The sequence below is a fragment of the Ochotona curzoniae genome, unplaced genomic scaffold (genome assembly GCF_017591425.1).
Source record: "Ochotona curzoniae isolate NIBS_2020 unplaced genomic scaffold, NIBS_Ocur_1.0 contig_3819, whole genome shotgun sequence".
Classification (NCBI taxonomy): Eukaryota; Metazoa; Chordata; class Mammalia; order Lagomorpha; family Ochotonidae; genus Ochotona; species Ochotona curzoniae.
This window is the reverse complement of record NW_024466004.1, coordinates 29,272,251-29,294,342: the sequence shown is the minus strand read 5'-3', so window position 1 is coordinate 29,294,342 and position 22,092 is coordinate 29,272,251. Positions and strand designations below refer to the sequence as shown.

General features: G+C 40.1%; 1 protein-coding gene across 3 annotated transcripts in view; it reads right to left on the bottom strand.

Annotated features, from left to right (window-relative positions):
• The window catches only part of CD109 (CD109 molecule), a 135,779-nt gene that overhangs the window by 12,469 nt on the left and 101,218 nt on the right, over positions 1-22,092 (bottom strand). For 2 of the 3 annotated variants that reach the window (XM_040983637.1, XM_040983639.1), the window contains 8 exons: positions 20,401-20,577; positions 12,518-12,599; positions 10,196-10,424; positions 8,986-9,151; positions 6,858-7,048; positions 6,332-6,487; positions 5,223-5,288; positions 3,767-3,909 (listed from right to left, as the gene is read on the bottom strand). In XM_040983637.1, coding sequence (XP_040839571.1) covers positions 3,767-3,909; positions 5,223-5,288; positions 6,332-6,487; positions 6,858-7,048; positions 8,986-9,151; positions 10,196-10,424; positions 12,518-12,599; positions 20,401-20,577 — 1,210 coding nt within the window. Of the gene's footprint in view, positions 1-3,766; positions 3,910-5,222; positions 5,290-6,331; positions 6,488-6,857; positions 7,049-8,985; positions 9,152-10,195; positions 10,425-12,517; positions 12,600-20,400; positions 20,578-22,092 lie in introns of all 3 variants that reach the window. The other variant, XM_040983638.1, reaches the window with a different exon arrangement.

Sequence of the window (22,092 nt, the reverse complement as noted above, 5' to 3'; positions counted from 1 at the left end):
TTCCTAGCTCCGCCCAGCTGCTAAGACCATGCGGCTGGGGGAGTTTGGGAGGAGTTCGGTCCTTGGGCTCTGGGGCAACTGACGCTCCCTGCAGTGTGGCTACTGTGGGGGGTGCCCCTGCCGGGTCGGACCCAATGCGGGGGACTCACGCCAAAGACACTGCCACAAGGCAGTGAACGAGTCCTCGGCCTCCCCCAGGGCGGCCAGTGCACCACATGGTGCCAGGCATTGCCTGCTGGCCGCCCGGAAGGGCAAACTCTGGGGTTTTCAAGATATGTAGTTGCTGCCTGGGTCACTCATGACTAAGACTAGGTTGAATGTAGGTGCAAAGTGAATTTTCGGGTATTCTCAGTGACAGGGTCATGAAAGATTTAAGCAGGCAAGGGGACCAAGACCTAGTGGTTTGGGGGAAGTGTCCAGAAGATAATTTTAGTAAGACAGATGCAACAGCTCAATTATGAATACAGAGATGGGATATTAGTATAGAACATCACTGATCACCACATACTAGCCCACACCGAAGCTATGGATGGGGGCCTCTTTGGCAGTGTTGGGTACCATTGCCCGACTGAGTGTTGGAGTTGTGGAGTGGTCACATTTGGCAGGATCAAGACACTCTCCAGCACACAAGAGAACTTGGGCTGGGGGTAGGCTCTGTGGGGTTGTGTGGGCCCAACCCTTTGGAATACAAGTCCCCCGGGTTAGTTCCCAAGCTGGGGTTGCAATGGTCTAAGCTAGGTGTGACCACGCCATCTGCCATCACTCATGGGTAAAGGAATCCACAACAGTCAGGGTAGGTCAAGGCAGCAGCACCCAAATGTGCATCTTTAAACAAGATGTGGGGTGGGCCGGGCTGCCACTGGAAGGGGGCAGAATGGGCAGGGCTGAACAAACCTTAACTCACAAGTAACAACAGAAATCAGGTTGGAGCACAGCTCATGCCAGGTAGGTCCTTGCACATACTGATCTGTGTGAGGCAGAGGCACTAAGCCACAGCATCCAAGGGGCCAGGACAAGTGAGGGGCTCTGCCAAGCGGAGACAGAACAACCACCGGCCTACACCTGCTCTATGGCAGGGCAGAGGCCCGGTTGGGGAAATAACGGGACACCCTAGCTGGGTTGAGTTTCCCACCAAGGAGCGCATGGGCTGGAACTGAGGCTACATTCTGATCAGGATACGATCGTAATCTCACTTGGCACAATTGTGGACTGGGATGGGAAGCACCAAGCCAGGCCAAATTCCAACACCATCTGGTGCTCTGGAGGACCGGGGAGGGTTGTGTGACAGACTAGGTTAGGTCTCAGCCCTTACTGAACCATGTGTGAGCTGGGTAGGGGTATGGAAGAGCCATGGATGGGTTGAAATATCCAACAACAAGAACCAGCTTGGGTCGGAGGCCAGGCAGGAAAAGCCACTGTTCCTCCTAGGATAGCAGGCGAACTGAGTAGTGCTGGCTCATGGACCCACTGGTATGCGCGAAAACTGGCATTGGGAGAGGTTCTGGTGGAGGAGCCTGGGCAACTTCTCTGGCAGGACACAGTCCCATGCAGGTAAGCGCAAGAAGCACAATAGGGAACAACCCAGAACAGGCAATGAAAATTATCCCACTGGCATACACATGGCATGGGTTGGGGGCAGACCAGCCTGAATCTGTTCACATTACCTTCTGGTGAATCCGAGCACCAGAACAGAGTGTGGGCCGAGCCAGGTTCGGTTGCAACACATACCAGTACACAACAAGTAATGCCAAGGTGAGATGAGCCGTACCAGATGTGGCTGCAGCACACAAACAGCACATGTGACAATCAGGGAGGAGGCAAAGCCAACAGGGGAACGTGGGCACCCCTGCTGGATAACTACTTCCATTGGAAAGTGTGAATACGGATGGGGGCAGTTCAGACTAGGCAGGGCTATAGCACCTGTGGGCCTCACGGTGAGCTGACTGTTCTGACTGGTGCAAGTTAAAATTAGAGTGGGTCGAGGGGTGTTTGGGCTTAGCCACAGCGTTAGCTGGCAGAGGCTGGTACTAGGAGCCAATTCTGACAAGTCAAATGCCAAAACTACCTGGAGACTGCATACTCTGGGAGTGGGTGTGGCCTAGTAGGGAAATAGTGGGCACCTCCCTCAGGGTTACCACCCTCACTGGACAGCATGAAACCCAGGCTAGGAGCAGGGGTGGCTTGACAGAAAGGCACCTGCCAGTGGGTGTATGGGCTGGATAATAGGTTGGTTGGGTTGAACCAGGCTTCAATGTCCATTGACGTGTGCGAGAGCTAATTGGGATGTGGGACAGACTGGACAAGCCTGCAGTGCATACTGGCAAGCATGGGAACCAGGGTAGGGGGCAGAACTGGTAGGGGTTTTGGGGAGTCGCCCCAACTAGGCTGCAGCTCCAACTGGTTTGCATGAAGACCGAGTATGAAGTGGGTAGGATCGAGCTGGACTACAACACCCATTGGTTCACAAGGAAGACAGGGAATAAAAAAAATTTTAAAAAGACAACCTTCGTGCAAAATAAAAGATAGATAAATAAGTAAACATGCATATACATATATTCTCATAGATGAACTGTATAATGGGGACTAGCACACCAAGAGGCAAAGATACAGTGCAGTATGCATCTCTACTCCCAAATAAAAGAAGGACTCCCAATGAAACTGTTAATTATACCTAGACAATAGGAGACTAAACTATCTACCATTGTCTATAACTACAAACCATAATACTAAATAGCAAAATGATGGACTTGTGTCTAGTCATTGCTGAAGGACTATACTTTTGTAATAATATGGGGAAAAACAGTACAGGAGGGGAAATCCCTGTGCCTAAGTAACTGTATCATGAGAAATAATCATATTAATTAATAAATTAATTAATTTTTTAAAAAGCTTTATGCTTTGAAAACAGACCAATTTCAGAATAACCTTAATAATCACTTGCAGAAACTTCAGTATCAGGGCTCAATTATCCAAGATGAAAACTTTCTATACTGGAGTACTTTCCATGCATCTAAAAACTATTCCCAATATCAGAGTTTCATGTTCTTATACAGTTCTGGGTTAAAAGCATAACAGTTTAGATAAAACATCCAGCTAGAATGAAGTTATTTTAAAAGAAAAAATATCTCACAACAAAAAAAACAACCACTTTGGGGAATGTTGAACGTCATTACTTAAAGTTTTCCTTATTTTTTTAGTGATCAGTCAGTTTGTTTTTATTGATTTGAAAGGCAGAGACAAAAAGAGATCTTTTATCCTCTGGTTCACTTCCCAGTGTCCTCAGGGTTAGGACAGACCAAAACCAGAAGCCAAGAGCCAGGAGCCGGGAACTCAATTTGGGTTGCCGCCTAGATTATGTATTAGTGAGAGCCTGGAACTAGAAACAGAGTCAGACTTGACTAGGTACTTTTATATGAGATGCAGGCATCTGAAGCAGCAGCATGTTGACCACTATGCAAAATGCCTGCCTCGCCCCCACCCCACCCCAGAGTTCTCCTAATTTAGATCTCGACTTTATTTTAATGCAAATATTTCTGTTTAGAACAAATACAAGGAAAACATAAAAAATGTTTGGAAATTCCTATGAAATTATTAAATAGAATTAGTTTTTCTAGTTAGTGATAACAACTGTAGAAATAATTGAATTACTAGTAAAATATGATTCCCTGAATTGATACAATCTTACAATTACACAGAATTAAATTTTCAAATTCATAAGTTTTAATAAGAAAAAGGAGAAAGTGGAGGAACCTAAATAGATCCCTACCTTGTACACACATTTAAATTCACACGATTGATATCATCTTCATTGTCTTTTACATCAACATCTAAAGCAAAAGCTTCTTGATTTTGGATAGATCTTCGTCTTCTAGCAGACCCTGAATCTTTCACATTATAAATAACATTGAACTGCAACAAATGACCAGTTACAACAATTAATCAACAATCAATTATTTCAGGCCAAAGATGGACTCCCAGTTTAAGAACTGAATACATTCTAACACTAAGATGATGGACTGTTTGACAATGTCTGGAATCACTTCAATAACAGCATGATGGACTTGTGACTGTTCATAAAGGACATCCACTAGAGGGAAAAATTAATGGGGGGAGGCACCTTGGGGAAGGGCACAGGCAACCCCAGAGCCTATGAAGCTATTGTCATAAAACAAAATATCTTTAAATGCAAAAAAAAAAAAAAAAAGAAATTAACTGCCATCATGATGCATTAAAAAATTGGTTTCATTGGCTAACGGCATCACTATTAATAAATCCTGTTGTAAAAGTTCATTTTAAAACTATTTGAATTTGGGAAAATGGTTTGGTAGCATTCCAAAACAAGTATCATAAAACACTGTGAATGATATTCATGGGATAATGTTTTTTTCAAAGAATGTAAAACATTCTCTCAAAGTGAAAAAGTAGAGCTATTGGCAACCCTTTTGTGAATATTCACTAATTTCTATGATCTGCTGCCCAAATGGAGTCATTTTTCACAAACTGAACCCTGACAAACTCACCCGTGACATGAATGAAAACTAGAACACGTAAAAGCCCTTGCTTATCAGAAAATTGTTCAACTGCTAAGAATTCTTTCTAATCAGACAACATTTTTCAAAGATGATAAAACAAGTGATGGATTTCCTGTTAATCTGGTTGTCTGCAATGTACTCTATGTCTGCCCCTGATGTGAAAGATACTATGGGAATCCCAAATCAGAGGCTAAGGAGGGGACCCAACATTTCCTGTACCAGACCCAACTAGCAGAGGATCATGTTTTATTCTCAAGATAATTACTTAAAATACCATGTTGGGCTTATTCTTAGATGAATATTAAAAGTTGCAGGTATAACATGTGTTAGGTTATCACGTTATAACAGAAACACTATGAAATCACAATTTGTGATTTGTATTTTCACAATGGAAGGTGGTAGCCCCTAAAGATACACATATCATGTTGGAGGATTTTAATCCTCACTCCAAGTAACCCTCCAAGAGATGTTTTTAATGAATTTAAAAAATATTATCTGCTTCTACCCACTAGTTGGCAACATTTTGAGCACTTTTATTTGGGAGTAACATAGCATGCCAAAATCACAGAAGTGAATCATTAAGAATTTTGATGAAGATATATCTATGCAAAAGAGAAGCAATTCCTTAAATCAAAAGGTTATTATTATAAAGAATAATATTTAACTAAATATACAATCCCTATTACATACCTGACAAATAGCAAATCCTAAACCACTTGCAGAAATATTAAGTGTAGTTGGGTATTCCACAGCAAGCTGAAAGAAAAAAATGTGGAAAAAAATGAGTGATTTTTTGGGCTTCTAGACCCTTCTAGAAAGCACAAGAGATCCAGGGTATTCCTCATTAGAAGTGGAAGCAATCCCTGGAGAATGTTAATTGCTTCCCATGGTCCCACATACAAAAGCTATGAGAAGCCAGCTGAAGCGCATCATATCCCAGCTTTCTGGACCCTGCCCTTTGGAGGACATGTCAGTGCTAGAGAATGGGTTAGTCTGCGGAGACTGCTGCATCAAAGAAAATAAAAAGACATCTTCCCCCGCAACCTCCTTAAGACAGGAGGAGCCTGTCTTTCTAGGAGCCTGAGAACACATCATCATTAACTATGCCTAGCATTGACCTTCTTTTTCCTTTATCATCACACCTCTTCCTTCATTCTCAGTTTTGAAATTATCACATTCAACCATTGTCCTTAACGTCCAAAAGGATTCACCAGGTGGATGAAGATAAGGATGAACATATCCCTTGAATACATTTTAAAGTATGAACTGTATTACTTATTTCATCAATTCTCTTTAGAGGACATAAGATATAGTTGAAAAGAACATGTTGCTGAAAAGAACATGGTTTTTGGAGAAATGGATCCAAATCCTAGCTCTACCATTGCTAGTAACACAATCTTGAGCTAGTTACTAACCTCTCACAGTCTCAGGAGCTTTATCATGTGTATCACAGAGACAAACCTACTTGCTTCTTAGAGTTGGCTTCAGAATAAATGCAATAAGAAATATGAAATAATCTAGCACCATGTTTGGGGAGAATTGGGAGCTCCATGGGTGTTCATTTCTTTCCCAATATGACATTATCCATATGGTTCCTTTTCCAAATTTCTCATCCCCTCCATCTTTCCTGAACTCAGTAATTTCAACCAAAATGGGATAGCACTTGCTGCTTCCCGAATCTTGTTCTACAGGGCTCTGCCAACAAGTCTTACTGAAGTCAGTGATATTTAGAAATAAAGCAGTCTTCCAGCATGGAGGATTACCTATGCACCATGTTAAATAACTGCCCTTGTCCATACCTCTGCTGACTGAAGGAGCAAACGGCTGTGTGTCTCAATGTCAAAGTGTATAGGATTAGGTAAGTGAGGTCCCCTCACAGTCACTTGAATATTGGTCTTCTCCGTACTCATTAGGACTGCAAATTCAGACAGGGCTTTCAAAGCCACAATAGTATCCTATTGAGGGAAGGAAAACAATGACACAGGTAAGCAAACCTTGGGGACTCTCAGGGTAAACTCAGCAGGTAGGAAACCTACATGCTGGAGCCGGGGAGGCCCAGAAATCATCCGCAGAATAGGAGTCCTGGATCAGTCACCAAGCCCGAGAAATGGTTACTATGCATGGAAAACTGATTTATTCCACAGATATTAAGCTCATGGGAGGGAAAATGAAAATTAGCAATACAAACGTTGATTTATACTGCTAAACTTTTCAACTGCCAAGAAATTTTATGAAGTCATGGAAAAATTGCAACAGCAGGTTCCTATTGTGTATATACATATACACATACATATATGTGTGTGTAGTTTTTAAAAAATTACTCACCTGAGTAGATGCAAAACCTCCCAGGCTATTTCTCTGTCTGCTTAGCCACCTCATAACTGGGAAGCCTTCAGATACCTTACGTTGCCTGAAGTGTGAGAGCAGTGCATACGCTGCCACTTCAATGTCCAGGGAGCGTGGCTGCCAGGACTCAGAGAGTTTAGCACCTGAAGATACCCAGAACCGCATACCTTCTGCAAGGGAAAAATAACCACATTCTGCTCAAACTCCCAGAAAATAGGTTTTATGTTATTACTGACTCCTACACTGTCAGAGTTCCACTTGGCTAGCTTAAATATATTTTTACATATGCATTTGTGTATGCCAAGCAAATATTTATGCACTTGCACAGGCATATGTATTAAAGCATACCCTTATGTGGATCTCTTTTTAAATTATTACAACTTATAAATTTTTATCCTCTTCCTTTCACGTATATTTAAGAATGTTTTGATTAAAATATTTTTCCTAAGAAAAATCCCATATGTTTGGCTCAGAAATAACGGCTATAAATAAAAGGCATATTCTATTCCAGAAGATAAGGTGCATAACTTATCTGAGACAACCATCACCAAAATATGTAAGGACACATTGGGAAGACTCCTATTCTGGAAATCTGTGATTAACCAACTCTGATGATCTGGGAAACCTCTCCATTTTGTACTATTTGAAAATTAGTGTTGTTAAATTCAAACTCCAAGCCCCTAACAACAAAAAGCAAACAAAGACACACCAAGAACCAAAGCCCCTCAACAGCTTCCCCTAGCAATCTCCCTGATCTGGCCCCTGGAGGACTATCCTCCTTGAAGTCCCTCCCCCTCTCTCAAGCATTATCCATTGGTGGTGACCACACTCAGGTGGAATGTCAAATGACTACTTTCAAGCACACAAGAATGCCAGGCACTGACTACTTCAGCCTCTAGCTGGCTGTAGCATGGACAGTAAGGCTGCCAGCAGAATCAATGCTATTGGCAACCACATCGTATTTCTACAGTGTCAGAAGCCTCTATACATTTTCTAAAGTTAGTCCTTGCTGAATGCATAGATGTTTGAATCAGGGCACATTACCTAAAATGATTTTTGTCCATTTACCGCAACAACCACCACCTTCTCTCTCTCTCTCTCTCTCTCTCTCTCTCTCTCTAACACACACACACACACCTGGATACTTGACTGTAATATTTTAGTAATAACCATACTCATATTTTTTAAACTGGTTTAGTTCAAACATAGCTCCCCATTCAAAAATAAATCTATGCAATCCACCTACACACAGCTTTTTTTTTTTTAATTTCTCTCAATTAGCGTTTTAGCACTTGTTCTATGTCAGGCTATGTCCATTATCTAATTTAACTCTCACAGTAACAAATGTTATTGCAACTTTGTAGGTATGTGGGGAAACTGAAGCTCATAGGAAAAGTGTTGCGCCAGAATTTGAACCCATAACTCCCCAGAACCCCAAATCTTAAGAAACAAAAGAGGGTTTTATAAAACAAAAATGGTACCAAGGACTCAAGGGTAACTGACATAGAACAGAACACACTGCGAAGAAGGAGCCATGGGCCCAGCACAGTAGCCTAGCACCTGACGTCCTCGCCAACACACATGCCGGGATCCCATATGGGCGCCAGTTCTAATCCCAGCAGCCCTGCTTCCCATCCAGCTCCCTGCTTGTGGCTGGGAAAGCAGTCGAGGACGGCCCAAAGCCTTAGGACACTGCACCCGTGTGAGAGACCCAGAGAAGGCTCTGGGCTCCTCACTTTGGATTGACTCAGCTCTAGCCATTGCAGCCGCTTGGGAAGTGAATCAACAACGGAGGAACTTCCTCTCTGTCTCTCCTCCTCTTTGTATATCTGACTTTCCAATAAAAATAAAATAAAATAAATCTTTTAAAAAAATGAGAAGGAGGAGGAGTCACTTAATCTCTGAGATTCTACACGAAGCTTCTTGAGAGCCCAGACCAGCGGCCCTATCAAACGCATCCTGGCCTCATTCTGTGTTTTAGTTCTCATCTCACTCATAAGACCCAACTGTAATTAAATTCACATTCAGCTTGCAAAATCTTTTCACATAATTTATACACTTCATAATATGAATGGTCCATCAACCTCACAAGGGTCCCACAAATTACCTTTTTGTTCCGCTCTCTCAGTCAGCATATTCAAAGCATTTTCCGCTTCAGGACTCCCCACTGATGACAATGCATATGTTATAAGAGCCAGGGTATAATTGTCTCCAATTCCTTCTCTGAACTGCGACTCCAAAAATAGGATAGATTTTTGCACATCAATATTAGGCTGTGAAGAGAAAAACAAAGGACCATTCCTTAGAAGGAATAAGAAATAAGAAACAGAATTTTGACAGTGTTTGTCCCCTGAAAATTAAACCCAGATTAGGGCAGAAAATCTGGTTTACAAGATATTTCTCACATTTTATTTCAGATGTTGACATCCTACGTTTAGAGAAAAGTTCATCTCCAGCCCAGTACTGAGCCAGGAAAATGGTGGGAGCTTAAGCCAGAGAATACTATTGCTAATCTTGTGAAATGCAGGCAGCATCAACAGTAAAGCCGTTAGCAGGACAGCTCTGGAGCCAAATGGAGCCCATTAGCTTAACTTTCCACACACACTCCTTCCTATCCAGGCATCCTCGTCTGCTTAGCATACTGTTGATGGTGTCGGTGCACTCTGCACTGCATTAGCAGACATTGTACTTATTCCCATGACATTGTAGAAAGAAAAGGTAAAATTCTTCACAACTTACACTTGCTAGAACACATTGCCAATTTTATGTTTTTCTTAAGATTTATTTATTCATTTGAAAGAAAGAGAAAGAGAGAGAGAGAGGAAGAGAGAGACAGATCTTCTACCACTGATTCTCTCCCCCAAAAAGTCACAACGGCCAGCACTGGGCCCATCCACAGCCTGGAGCCAGGAGCTTCCTGCAGGGGTTCAATTACTTGGCAATATTCTGCTGCTTTCCCAAGCACATCAGCAGGAAGTTAGATGGGAAGTGGAGTAGCCAGGAATCCAATGGCTCCCATATGGGATACCAGTGCCCAGGCAGGAGTTCTTACCCAAGCATACCACAACACAGACCTTCACATCCCAAATTTCCAAGGAATTGTATTACCCATAATAAAATATGTATTGGCTTTCTTTACCAATAACAAGGGAATTTCCTTATTTTGAATGAGTTAATATTATTATTTCCAAGTTCAGATTTCAAATGTTATATAAAACTGAAAAGTTCCATGTAAGTTCTCAGATACACATTTCACCTACTGAGCTTTGTCTTCCTTGGGTTTCTCACTTGTCATTTATTAAGTTAAAAACAAATACCTGATACTTTCTGTATTCCAGGAGAGCAGTCACAATATAGGCCGTGAGCATCACAGGACCATTGTTACCACCTTGCAGCTCTCTATGAATCACTCTTCCTGGTTCCCAAAATTCACCATTGGATTTTTGATGTCCTTTGAGCCAAGTATATGTTCTTTGTAGCACATTCTGATCAATATCTATATATGGATCAGCCTCAATGAAGCATTTTAAGACAAAAGCTGACAACCTTGGTGAAAGGGGGTAAATAACAAAACAAACAAAAAACACCATGATTTATAAGTCTTGCAAATCCAACTGAATAAACACAACATTAACACTTATCTCCCTCATCAGAAGATTTACCAGAAGAAGAATCACTAAAGAAGAAACAAAGGAAAGAAAGACAGAAAAGAGAGATTTTGTAAAGAACTTGCCTAATAAGAATCCCTGGCTTTCAGATCAACTCACAAAACATCAGATGTGAGAAACAAATAAAAAAAACCTTATAAATCATCTAGTTCAACCTCATTATTTTACAGATTGAGAGTCTGCCACTCTCAGAGTTAACTCCAAGATTTTGAATTGTCTTTGCGTTGTTCTGGGCATTTAACAAAAATCTCATACAACCTCACTTGGTCCTAAAGCCATGGGTGAAGCATGCTTGCTTGCTTGAAGTGCTTTCTATATTCAAGCAGCATTTGGGATTGCAGGTGAGAAAATGGACATGCTTCCTCCCCTACAGGCCAGGAGTTGGTAAACTGCATCCAGTGAGCCAAATACACCTGACCAAAATTTAGCCTTCAAGCCAAAAACAGAGCAGGCCACTGTCAGGCCACTAACACGACCACTTCAGAATGGTTTTCCAAGAAAGAAAGGAATGCAGAAGAAGGTAATAAAAGGACATGCAAGAAAGGTTCCATGTGGCCCAAATGCCTACACATCTACTACCTATTCCTTTACAGAAAAAGTTGGTGAATTCACTGCACAGAGGGGAAGAGAACACTGGGAAATAAGATTCTGGAATCTACTTATGGATCAATATAGTGACTCATCTAGAGGGACTGTGAAACCCATTTTTCATCATATCAAAGCTTCAGTGTGGTGCGCATTACTACCATTCAGCAATATCCAGTTCTCTTTTACTTTGAATACACAGAGTAATTCACTTCTCTGCTCCCTTCAAGTTAAGCCATGGAGCTAGCACTGCTTATAATGGAGTAGAAAGGTTACACTCTGACTGAAGCCTTCAGCAGCCAGTGCTAGTATTGTTGCCTCTTCCATAGGCCCACTGGTGCTGCCAGGGGGAGCTCACCTCCTTGGGAAGGTGAGCTGCTGGCAGCTGAAGCAAACACCACAGAGCCCCCACTGAATCACAGTGAAAATGAAGCATGAACAAAAAGCCTCGGAAGCTTGTTTTCTGAGTAATAGGAAGAAGGCCACTTGTTAATTCAGCACATCTCTAATCTGACCAGGCTTAGGCAATCTTTCTCTGAGTGAAACATGAAATGCATGTAAATGGAAAAGGAGAGAAAAGTCTTTCACATGAACAATCAGCTATCCAGAAGATTCCATTCTGAAAGAAATTCTTGATTTTTTAATTTCCATCACTGGTTTTTGTTGTTGTTGCTTTTTTAAGATTTTATTTATTTGAAAGGCAGAGTTAAAAAGAGAGTGAAAGAGAGTGAGGGAGAGTAAGAAACGCAACATTTTCCAACCACTAGTTCACCTCCCCATATGGCCACTTTAGCCAGGACTGGGCCAGACTGAAGCCAGGAGCTTCATCCAGGTCTCTCACAAGGTGCAATGGCCCAAACACTCGAGCCATCCTCTGATACTTTCCAGGTGTATAGATGGGGAACTATATCACAAATGGGACAGCTGAGATTCGAATCAGTGCCCACATGGGATGCCAGCATCACAGAAGGCAGCTTTACCCTCTACTCCTCAATGGCAATCATCCATCACTATTTATGACAAAAAAAAAAACTTAAAGAAATCACATTTGCTGTATTGACATAATACATACTATAATCATGTCAATTAAGAAGGATATTACATCAATTAGTCAATGCTTCTTACTGCACAATCATAAAATTATTTTTATTGTTCCTTTTCCCATATATAATAAAATGGTATTTCTGCCCATCTTTTTAAAACAATGTCACCTTGTTTCCTTAGTGCTTTAAAAGCATATATGAAAATGAGATTCCCTTCTTAAGTCAGGATATTGGAAAAGCAGCCTCCACATCCACAAATCTTAGACGACAGCTGACTTCATAGCCAGGGTGACATAGTGAGAGTCAGCTCCAAGACAGATTCACGGCAGCCAGCAACTCTTACCAAGTGCTCCCAGAAGGATCACTATTCCCAAAGGCACTGAAGGAGCCATCTTCCCTTTGATAGAGAAGTTCTCTCTGATAACCTGTAGACACAAAACCAGACAGATATTTGATGTCATCGATGTCCCACAAAAGAAAACTTCTACATATGACTTCATGTTGAGAAATACGGGCAGAGAAGGAGAAAGAAGATGCCAAATACATACTGAATGTTGAGTGCTTTCTATATTCAGTACTGTAAGAAATTTAAAATAACAGAACTAATTCTCCACCTGCAATGTCAGCATCCCTTATGGGCACTGGTTCAATTCCCAGCTCCACTTCTCATTCAGCTCTCTACTTATGGCTTGGGAAAACAGTGGAGAATGGCCCAGAGGCTTAGGCCTTTGCACCCATGTGGGAGACCCATAAGAAACTCTTGACTCCTGACTTCAGATTGGCTGAGCTCCAGGCTTTGCAGCTATTTGGGAGGTGAACCAGCAGATGGAAGATTCTCTCTCTGTCTTTCCTTCTTTCTGTAAATCTGCCTTTCAAATAACAATGAATAAATCTCTTTACATATATATGTATGTATATCTGCTATATACATATATAGCAACTGACACAGATATAAATTAAAAAAAAAAACCTTTTTTCCGTTCATTGGTTCATTTCCCAATCGGTGCTAAGGGCCAGAGCTCAGCCAAGCCAAAGCCAGAAGCCCAGAAATCCACCTATTCTCCCACCAGATGATCCACAGGCCTAACTACTTTAGCCACCATCCACCATGTACCTCAACACATTAACAGGAAGCTGGTTGGAAGTGGAGCACTGGACAAGAACTGGTACTCCAAAACATACGGGATGTTGGCCTAGCAAGTAGAGGCTTAACTTTTGAAACCCAATACCAAAACATCTCAAGCAGAATGTACAGGCTAGGAACTATAATACAAAACATTCAATTCAAATTAAACTTTAAAAAGTACTGTAGCAAGAATGACACATCTAGCCACTTAAGAACAAAAAAATCAAATGTAGAGACTTAGTTAACTCTAAATTTCACCACAACATCTTCCATGTTTAGGTATCTGCTACCTAGGAAAAATACCATCTAGTATCATAATTAATATTTAAGGCAAAAATAGAAAACAAAAACACTTTCTACTCTCAGGGCAGCAAAAGAGAAGGAAAACAAAAATTAATCCAAGACAGTTGATCTTAAAGTTTTGGCCAATTGAAGTAAACAACAACAAAAAAATAGATTTGCCTTCCCAATTTCATTCAAAACAAATAATGAATAAATGACAGGCTTGATGACAGTAATGAAGAGTCACCATAGATGCTAACTAAAGCAGACTGATTGATTAATCTACTTTGATCAAGACAGATGCTTCATATTTTCAAATAAGTGCTTACAGCAAATGATTATAATTAAGAAATAACTGGTTCAAAATTGCAGAGAACTGTATACAAGTTTCCTACAAGTCCAGTGTTTTGAAAAATCACAGATCAAACACTGTGAACTTCAGCAAACAACTCACAATCAAGTGACTTCCTGAAAATGATGCTAACATTATCATTTTTGAAAAATATACACAGGAAAGTTCCCAGCTTAAAGCATTAGCAATAATTCTCTGATATTCCAGATTCCTTCTGGAAAATTACAAGATTCCACTCTTAGCAGGTGAGAGTGCACAGTAGGAGCTTTACAGCATGCCTGTTGTAGAGTAGGAAGATATATTCACTTATAAACTGTTGAATTCAATCCGTAGGAAATCTAACACATTAATTTATGAATGCCAGATTTTAGAAGCATCAATGACCTTAAGTAATTATTCATATTTGACCAGTAAAACCTGAGCAGGAATGCTTTAAGATTAGTTGATGTGCTCTTTTCATTGAGCCTCAAACTTTGCTCCTTGAGCCTTCCTATATGAAATGCTAAATCTGAGTAACTGATTGTAGCAACAAAATGTGTAAAAAATAACAAGGGATGATGTTTTTTGATGATCTTGATGACTATGACAAAAGGAATAGAAAGTGATGATAGAATTTGGCTCAGTTTAAAGAATGGAGAATTCAATTATAATTCTTATATTTAAACTGAAGCATCACAGCAGTCAGCCCTTGTTCCAACACCGGCCAGGTATAAGGATTTTTGGAGCCCTCCACTGATACTAACCCAGGCCATTCCCATAACAGCTCTATGATGTTGATACTACTATTCTCCCCTTTCAGAGATAGTGAGCATGCAACTCAGAGGATGTAAACCATGAGCATAAATGGTAGTGAAGCTGGGAATTAACCCTTCTCTGGCTCTACAGCCACTGTCACAGTTATTCACAGAGCTCTTCCAATGAATATTCATGATAATATATGAAAAGCTCTTAGTACAATACCTTTTTGGATTGCAAGCTCCCAAAAAATAATAGATATTAGTTCCTAGCATAAGTATAAGACAAGGTTTTCTAAAGATGAGATTTTAAATACAGCAAAATTTAAAACCAATAAATATGACCAATAAAAATAGTTTTTAAACTTCACCACAGTAAAATACACTAGGCTAAGTTAAAGCACATAAAGTATGTATAAGATAGATATACAAGTAACAGCATCAACATTAATATATAAGTGTGTGTTAACATATTAATATATTCACATATAAAGAACTTTTTAAATTTAGGAGACAGATTTTTATATTTTGTAGAAAATACTGAACAACAAACAACCAAGATATACAAATAAAGATGGACTATATGAAAATAATGTTTAATTTTATATTAGGAGAAATACAAATTTAAGATACACTAAGATACAATTTCCAGCGCATCAGATTAGCAAAGACTCAAAACTTTGACTCCTCATTCTGTAGAGTACACTGTAAGAAAACCAGGGCTCATTGATTGCTATAGGAAATTCAGATTGATACAATGGTGAGGTAAGAGACTATCTTTTCCCTTTAACACTTAAATCCCACTCCAGGAGTCTGTGCTGAAATATACCTACAACAGCACAAAAACATAAAGAGAAAATGATTCATTGTCACATTACTTGTAATTGTAAAATGTCAGAAATAACCTACGTGCCCAAATTCAGAGAGTCAACCCAACACAAGAGTAGTGAATAGCTTTGAAATAAGAATGAAGAACAACTCAACGAACTGCTGCTGGACAATTTTCTGGGTAGAAAGTTAAGGGAAAAAAGAGTAAGTCTACAGTAGCCCACATACAGTATACTATCTTGTGCAGAAATCAAGTGAAATAATAAGACATACATGGGCATGCTTATTTCTGCAGACCAAAAAAAATAATAAACCACAACTAATTAAGCAGGTTATATACAAGGAACAGGGAAAAGGACAAAATAGAAGGAGATTCATTCCTTTGGGTAAACTTTCTACAGTGTGATCTTTAGAAGCCTGTTAATGTCCTCTATATTTAAAAATAAACCATACAGGAAACAATAAATGGTAGAATTATTAAACTACCCTAGTTTATGTTATTATATTTTAGTTTTGTAAAACCTTGAAAGAATACAGCATATAACTTCTTCAACTTTTCAGAGGCTGCCAGAGATCACAGAAAAGCATAATAATTTTTAGCATTCACAAAGGAAATTAGCAGAATCATCTAAGACTGTTTCTTTTTAATTCAAAAAAAATCATTCACTAATGATCATTTTAAGTGCACATTTAATCTTACAGAGGAGAAAAAAAGGAAAAGAAAGAGGAAAGTAGTATAGAATGAAGAGAAAAGTGAGGAGAGAAGAGAGCAATAGAGCAGGGGAAAGGAGCTGAGGACAGCGGAGAGGTGAGGCGAGGAGAGGAGAGTAGAAAAGAAGAGGAAAAGGGAGGGAGAGAAGGGAAGAAAAGGCACAGGAGCGGTGAGATTAAGAAGCCATGTTTGGGACTCTCTACCACTATAGGAGGCCCAACCTCAGGAAAGGACCATGTGCCTCTGATTCCCACATCATGCCAGCATCTGCAGCTCCAAGTATGAGCATTTGTGAAATGGGTCGGAGATGAGATCACGGAGATGAGATCAGTGCTTATGGAAATTACCCTTCAGGTGGCTGAAATCCAACATTCCCCATCAACATCAACAACTAGCACCATTCTTCCACTAGATGCAGCCAGCCCAGAGGAAAAGAAAAGTCACATATAATCTCCAGTTGTGGGAGAACTTCTTGAAGCATTTTAGATAAAAGCAACTCCCAGCTCTACTCCATGGAAAACTAAAGCCAAGACTCAGTCCATGTGAGAGTCTCTCTGGGGATACCCTTCTTCATGGTACCCCAGTCAGGCATCATTGCAGAATGCGTGGCTGTTTGCCCTTCAAATAACCCAGTTAATCAAACCTAATTTTCACTCCATTAAAGTTCACCCACTATAATATTTGTTGCTAATACAAGAATTCAGTATTCCAATATGGTCAGGTAAGTTGGAAAGTTTTCACCATTGGTGAGAAAAGAAAAATCACGACTTTCTCCAAGAGTTAATAAAGAAATGAAAGGATCATCCTTAGTAGTAGCTAATGGCTAGGTCTTGAGTTTGAAAAAACCAACATAATCAATGAATTACCAAATGCCTCTGAAAACCAAAATACAGAAGTCCAGAGGCTGCAGGGCTGTAATCCACAATCATTCCATTTATGAAAGACTGGATAAAACAACATCCTTTACCAGGTCTAGAGCCTTTTCAGAAACAATGATAAGTGCAAAATTGTCAGGATTGGTCATAATAAAGAATAAAATACTGTGCATAGAAACACATAGAAAAGTAGCATTCTAAGCACAAACTGACTTGATTTGCCTCAAGTGTCAAAATCAAATGTAAATAATACAAGTCAAATTAGCTCCATGTGACTATATCAAGCACTTGCTCTGGTTTAAAAATAAACAAATAAAATAAAATAAAATAAAATAAAATAAAATAAAATAAAATAAAATAAAATAAAATAAAATAAAATAGCTGGTACAAATACCCTGTGTGTTGGGGTTGTGGCACAACATGTTACTTCTCCTCCCTGTGCTTCCAGCATCCCAAATTCTCACTGGTACATTTCCCAACTGCTCCACTTCTGATCCGTCTCTCTTCTTAATGGCCTGGGAAAGCAGTGGAAGATGGCCCAAAGGCTAGTGACCCTGCATCCATGTGGGAGACCAGGAAGACGCTCTCAGTTTCAGATCAACTCTGGCCATTGCAGCCATTTGAGGAGTGACTAGCAGATAGAAGACCTCTCTCTCTGTCTCTCCCCTCTCCTTCTGTGTTTAATGTGTTTTTCAATTAAAAATAAAGATTTTAACACACACACTTTAAAAAAAAAAAAGAAAGAAGTGTTCTGTGTGCTAAAAGAAAAGGAGCTGTCACCAGCTTCCTATGAAATGGAATGGAAAGTGAAAATCTTCCAGGCTTTACAGGTTCTTCACTCTTGTATTCTAGGGATGGCCACAGGCAGCCACAGAATCCTGAAGCCCCCTCTGTCCTTGTCTTCAGCTCAATAGAGAAAATACATGCTTTCAACTAGAGTTGATCTGAGTCCCACTTGAAAAACTGCAGGCACACTGAACATTTGAAGAAAGCAAGTGGTTTAAACTTTATTTCCAATCTTTATCAAAAACAGTTCTCATTTTATGGTTCGACTTTTCTTTTCCAAAGCAAAAGATTTTGTTCAATTTTTAGCCATTGTTTTGACCAAAAGGAAAAAAAAAAAAGAAAGAAAACAATGGGTTAGGTTACAGGGCTCCTGGGGCCAAGTATGATTTAAGTAAAACAATGCACTGTTCATAAACGACATTTAAATAATACAGCCATGACTCACACCAAAGCCACTTAATTTCTTTAAAAATAAAAAACAATTACAGTATATTTAAAGGATCTTGGCAAAGGTGATGGCGAATGAAAAATAAAAAAGCCTCTGAAATAAGACACCATTTTAACAAGGAAAAGCCTCATGGAAAGGCACCTCATTCCACCCACTGGAAACGTAATCAGTTCAGTGTGTGAGATGATACACTCGGAGGCTCCCTTGTGCTCACTTCCTCAGCTCAAAGAGGACACTTTGGAAGCACATGGACACTCTTCCTTGCTGATCAGAACTCGGTAGACCAAGTGGGACCTGATTGTGTACAACCTCTGGTTGAGGAAAAAGCACATCAGACTTTCAGGTCCAACCTCCACGTGAGAATCACAGGCAGAAAGCAACCCAGAGAGTGGAGCTTTAGATGGGGCCAGAGAGGGACGGCAAGTTCAGATCATTCAGAGCCTTGTAGGCAGAGGCTGCGAAACCCCTGGAGGATTTTAAGCAAGGAAGTTGATGTGATCTTGACATGTTCAAAAGATTCCCTTTACAATATGTAAAGAATGCACGGAAGGGGTACAAACAGAGAAGCAGACAGTTGCTCAGGAAGCAACTGGTGAGGTCCAGGTGGACAATGCTGCTTTTCAATGGAACAATTAGCAGGCAGATTGAGAGATGTGGAAGAATTTCACATCTGCTTACAGAAGTAGAATAAACAGGATTTGCTTGCAAATTTCAGATCCTAACTCCCTAGGTACAGGCAACTGACTCTACTATAGTTATATATAGTTATATAGTTCTAACTATTTAACTACGTGCCTCGATAGTATTCCTGACTCCAACTCATCCTTTGTGTGATCTCACCCAAAGGAACTCTCAGGGCCTTATTGTCACCCTACTGCTCACACAGTCCAACTTCACAGTCTACCCTGCGGTATTTCCACACCAACAGGAATCTATGTTTCTCTCTATGTGTCAGAAGTCCCATCAAGACCTCTTGCATGCAGATAAGCAGCCTGGCCCAAATCTCTGGTGTTCTTTCCCTGCTGTTGCACCTAGCAGCTCTATGAATCCACAAGTTTGATGAATAGCACATATCATACAAATCCTATAGATAGAAGAACTCAGTCATAGAGAGTGCCTGTTAAAGGTCCCCTAAATAAGAAATGCAACAGCAACAACAACAAAAAAAAATTGTTACATAGGAAATGCAAAACTAGGACTGCAACTCTGGCTTGGTTTTTAAAGTATTTCAGGACATCAAAATTGCATCGTTATTGTTAACTAAAGTCTCAGGTGCAGATGTCAGGAGCGTAGACTTGGGGCCAGCCACCGAAACCCAGTCCTAGCTGTGCCATTTACAAGCTGTATGATCTTGGGCAAGTTACCTAATTTGTATGTATCTCAGCTTCCTCATCAGTAAAACCAGGCTCCTGCTGATAACCATGATAAGCAAAGTGAGATAGACAGGAAAGTGCTCAGAACCTGCCTGCCAGATAGTAAGCACCTAACTCTTACTAGTGACTGCTATGAGCCAACAGACAATGCAGCACATGTGGTGTTCACGGACAATCTCCACCTCCCAGGGAGGCAGAGGACACTCATCACTGTCATACAAGCATTTCTCCTCTCAGCCCCATCTGCTTGGTATTTTACATATCCCCCACAGCTCCTTGCCACACAATTCTGTCTCCCTTGCCAAACAGTGAATTACTCGAGAAGAAAGGTTTTACTCGAGACTCCTGGTCTCCTCAGCACTAGAACTGATGCTAGCATTAAAAGATATTTCAAAAATGTGTACTGAATTGCTTATTGATTCACATTTGTCAAGTTGCAAATTTCAGATCTTTCAATATAATCTCTTCTAGAAACTAACTCCTTACAACATTGCTAACAAGCATCTTAGGAGCACAAGCAGTTGGCCGAAGGAAGAATGGTGCCAATCGCCCACTGCCACCCTTCCCCAGACATTTCAATACAGCCTCATCTCCATCACACAGCAAAGATAAAAATCCATTCATTTAGAAATATAAGAACAATCTGAAGTGAACTCTGCCTGAAAAAAGAAGACTCTTCTGAAGTAGAAATAAAGTTCTGAAATGCTTACCTTGTCTCATGAATGCAAGGGTTTTTTCTTTCAAACTATCTGTCAGTTGTTTCTTTGTAGTCAGATAATTCAAAACATAAATATTTGGAGCAAAGTTAATCATGTTCTGTTCGCCACAGCCATAAGGCATTCGAATCAGAGAGGCCAAGCCATTGATGGAGGGACCAAGAATGTCTCCTGAAAGCACAAGAATTCAACTCCTTCAGTAAGGAGTAAACAGGTGCCTGTTGGTGGTAAAGACACTTCCAAGGAGTAGAGAAGGCACCTGACATAGGAGTAATATGATTAGTCCATAGCTTGAAACAGTTGAAAATTAACATAAACTTGCAGAAAGACAGATTTTTTTAATGCAGGGATACTGATCTTGTAGATTTCATAACAAGGTTGGAGATTTGAAGCTCAGTTAAAGAGATGTGGCATGAGTTAGATGAATATTTTTAAATCTTTTTGAAATTTGACTTTTAAAGAATTTTCATTCTTACACAGAAAATAAACACTTCATTTAAAATTTGTTACATTCATGAATCTCTATTCTTATTTCTAACTAATGCATCACAAACATTCGAGAAATGCTATTTCTTAAAATAACAGGGTCTGCAGTGCTTTCCAAAATGTTCTATTTAGTAACAACAAAGTAGAACAAACAAGTATAACTATCTCAATGACTCTCAAGATCAAAAAGAATGAGGATTACTCTTCAAAGCTAGTAATCTAAAAGTAAACAAAAATTGCTGCTGAAAAGACTCTTCTACTCTCATTCTAACACCACGACTCAAGGAAACAAGTAAAACTTTGGAAATGTGGAAGCTAAGTTCTGATTTTGATACACTGTTATTAAGCTGCATGAAGAGTAGCCTTCTAAATGATTTATTTTGAAGTTGACCACAGGGCCATTTCCAAATACCTACTGAAAATTTGACCCTAAAAAAATCAAGTACAAAAAAATGGAGAAAAGTATCTTCCATAAGAATAAGCCATATGCAAGCCAGTATGCACTTTAGTGCTAACACAGAGAAATAAGCAAGTTATATTATTGTCACTATCAGTCATACCTGTAATATTCAAAGTTAACAGAAACTTGGAGGTAGGTAGAATAGCATATCAGGTTAAGCCTCCACCTTCCACACTGGCATACCATATGGACACTGATTCAGGTCTTGGCTGCTCCACTTCTAACTCAGTTCCCTGTTAATACATCTTGGAAAGTCTATAACCACAAATTCATTCCTCTGTAAGGAGTAATGATATATACTTAAAAGTCAGAGGACTCTTTTGGATTTATGTATGAATGGATATGAACACATTACTGAACCTTTCAGCATGCCAACATTGTGGGAGATGCTTAAGCAGAATTTACTCTCACAAATCCTACACTGGAGTGCCAGTTGGGCTCCTGGCTACTCTGTACTCCTGATCCTGCACCTGTGAAGGAATGGATGATAGTCCAAGTGCTTGGGTTCCTGCCTTACCCAAGTTGGAGGCCAACATGGAGTTCTTGGCTAGCATTAGAATCAGTAATCTGAGTAATGAGTACTGAGAATCAGTAATCTAAGCAGATGGCCCAAAAATGTCTAGGGGCATCATTAATCCACTGAACTTTAATAGGAAAAGGGATAGAGGAAGGAGAAACTCCTTTTTTCCTGCCTCTTTGGAACATCTCACTTCACCTTGCCCCACTCTTGGAGTAGATTA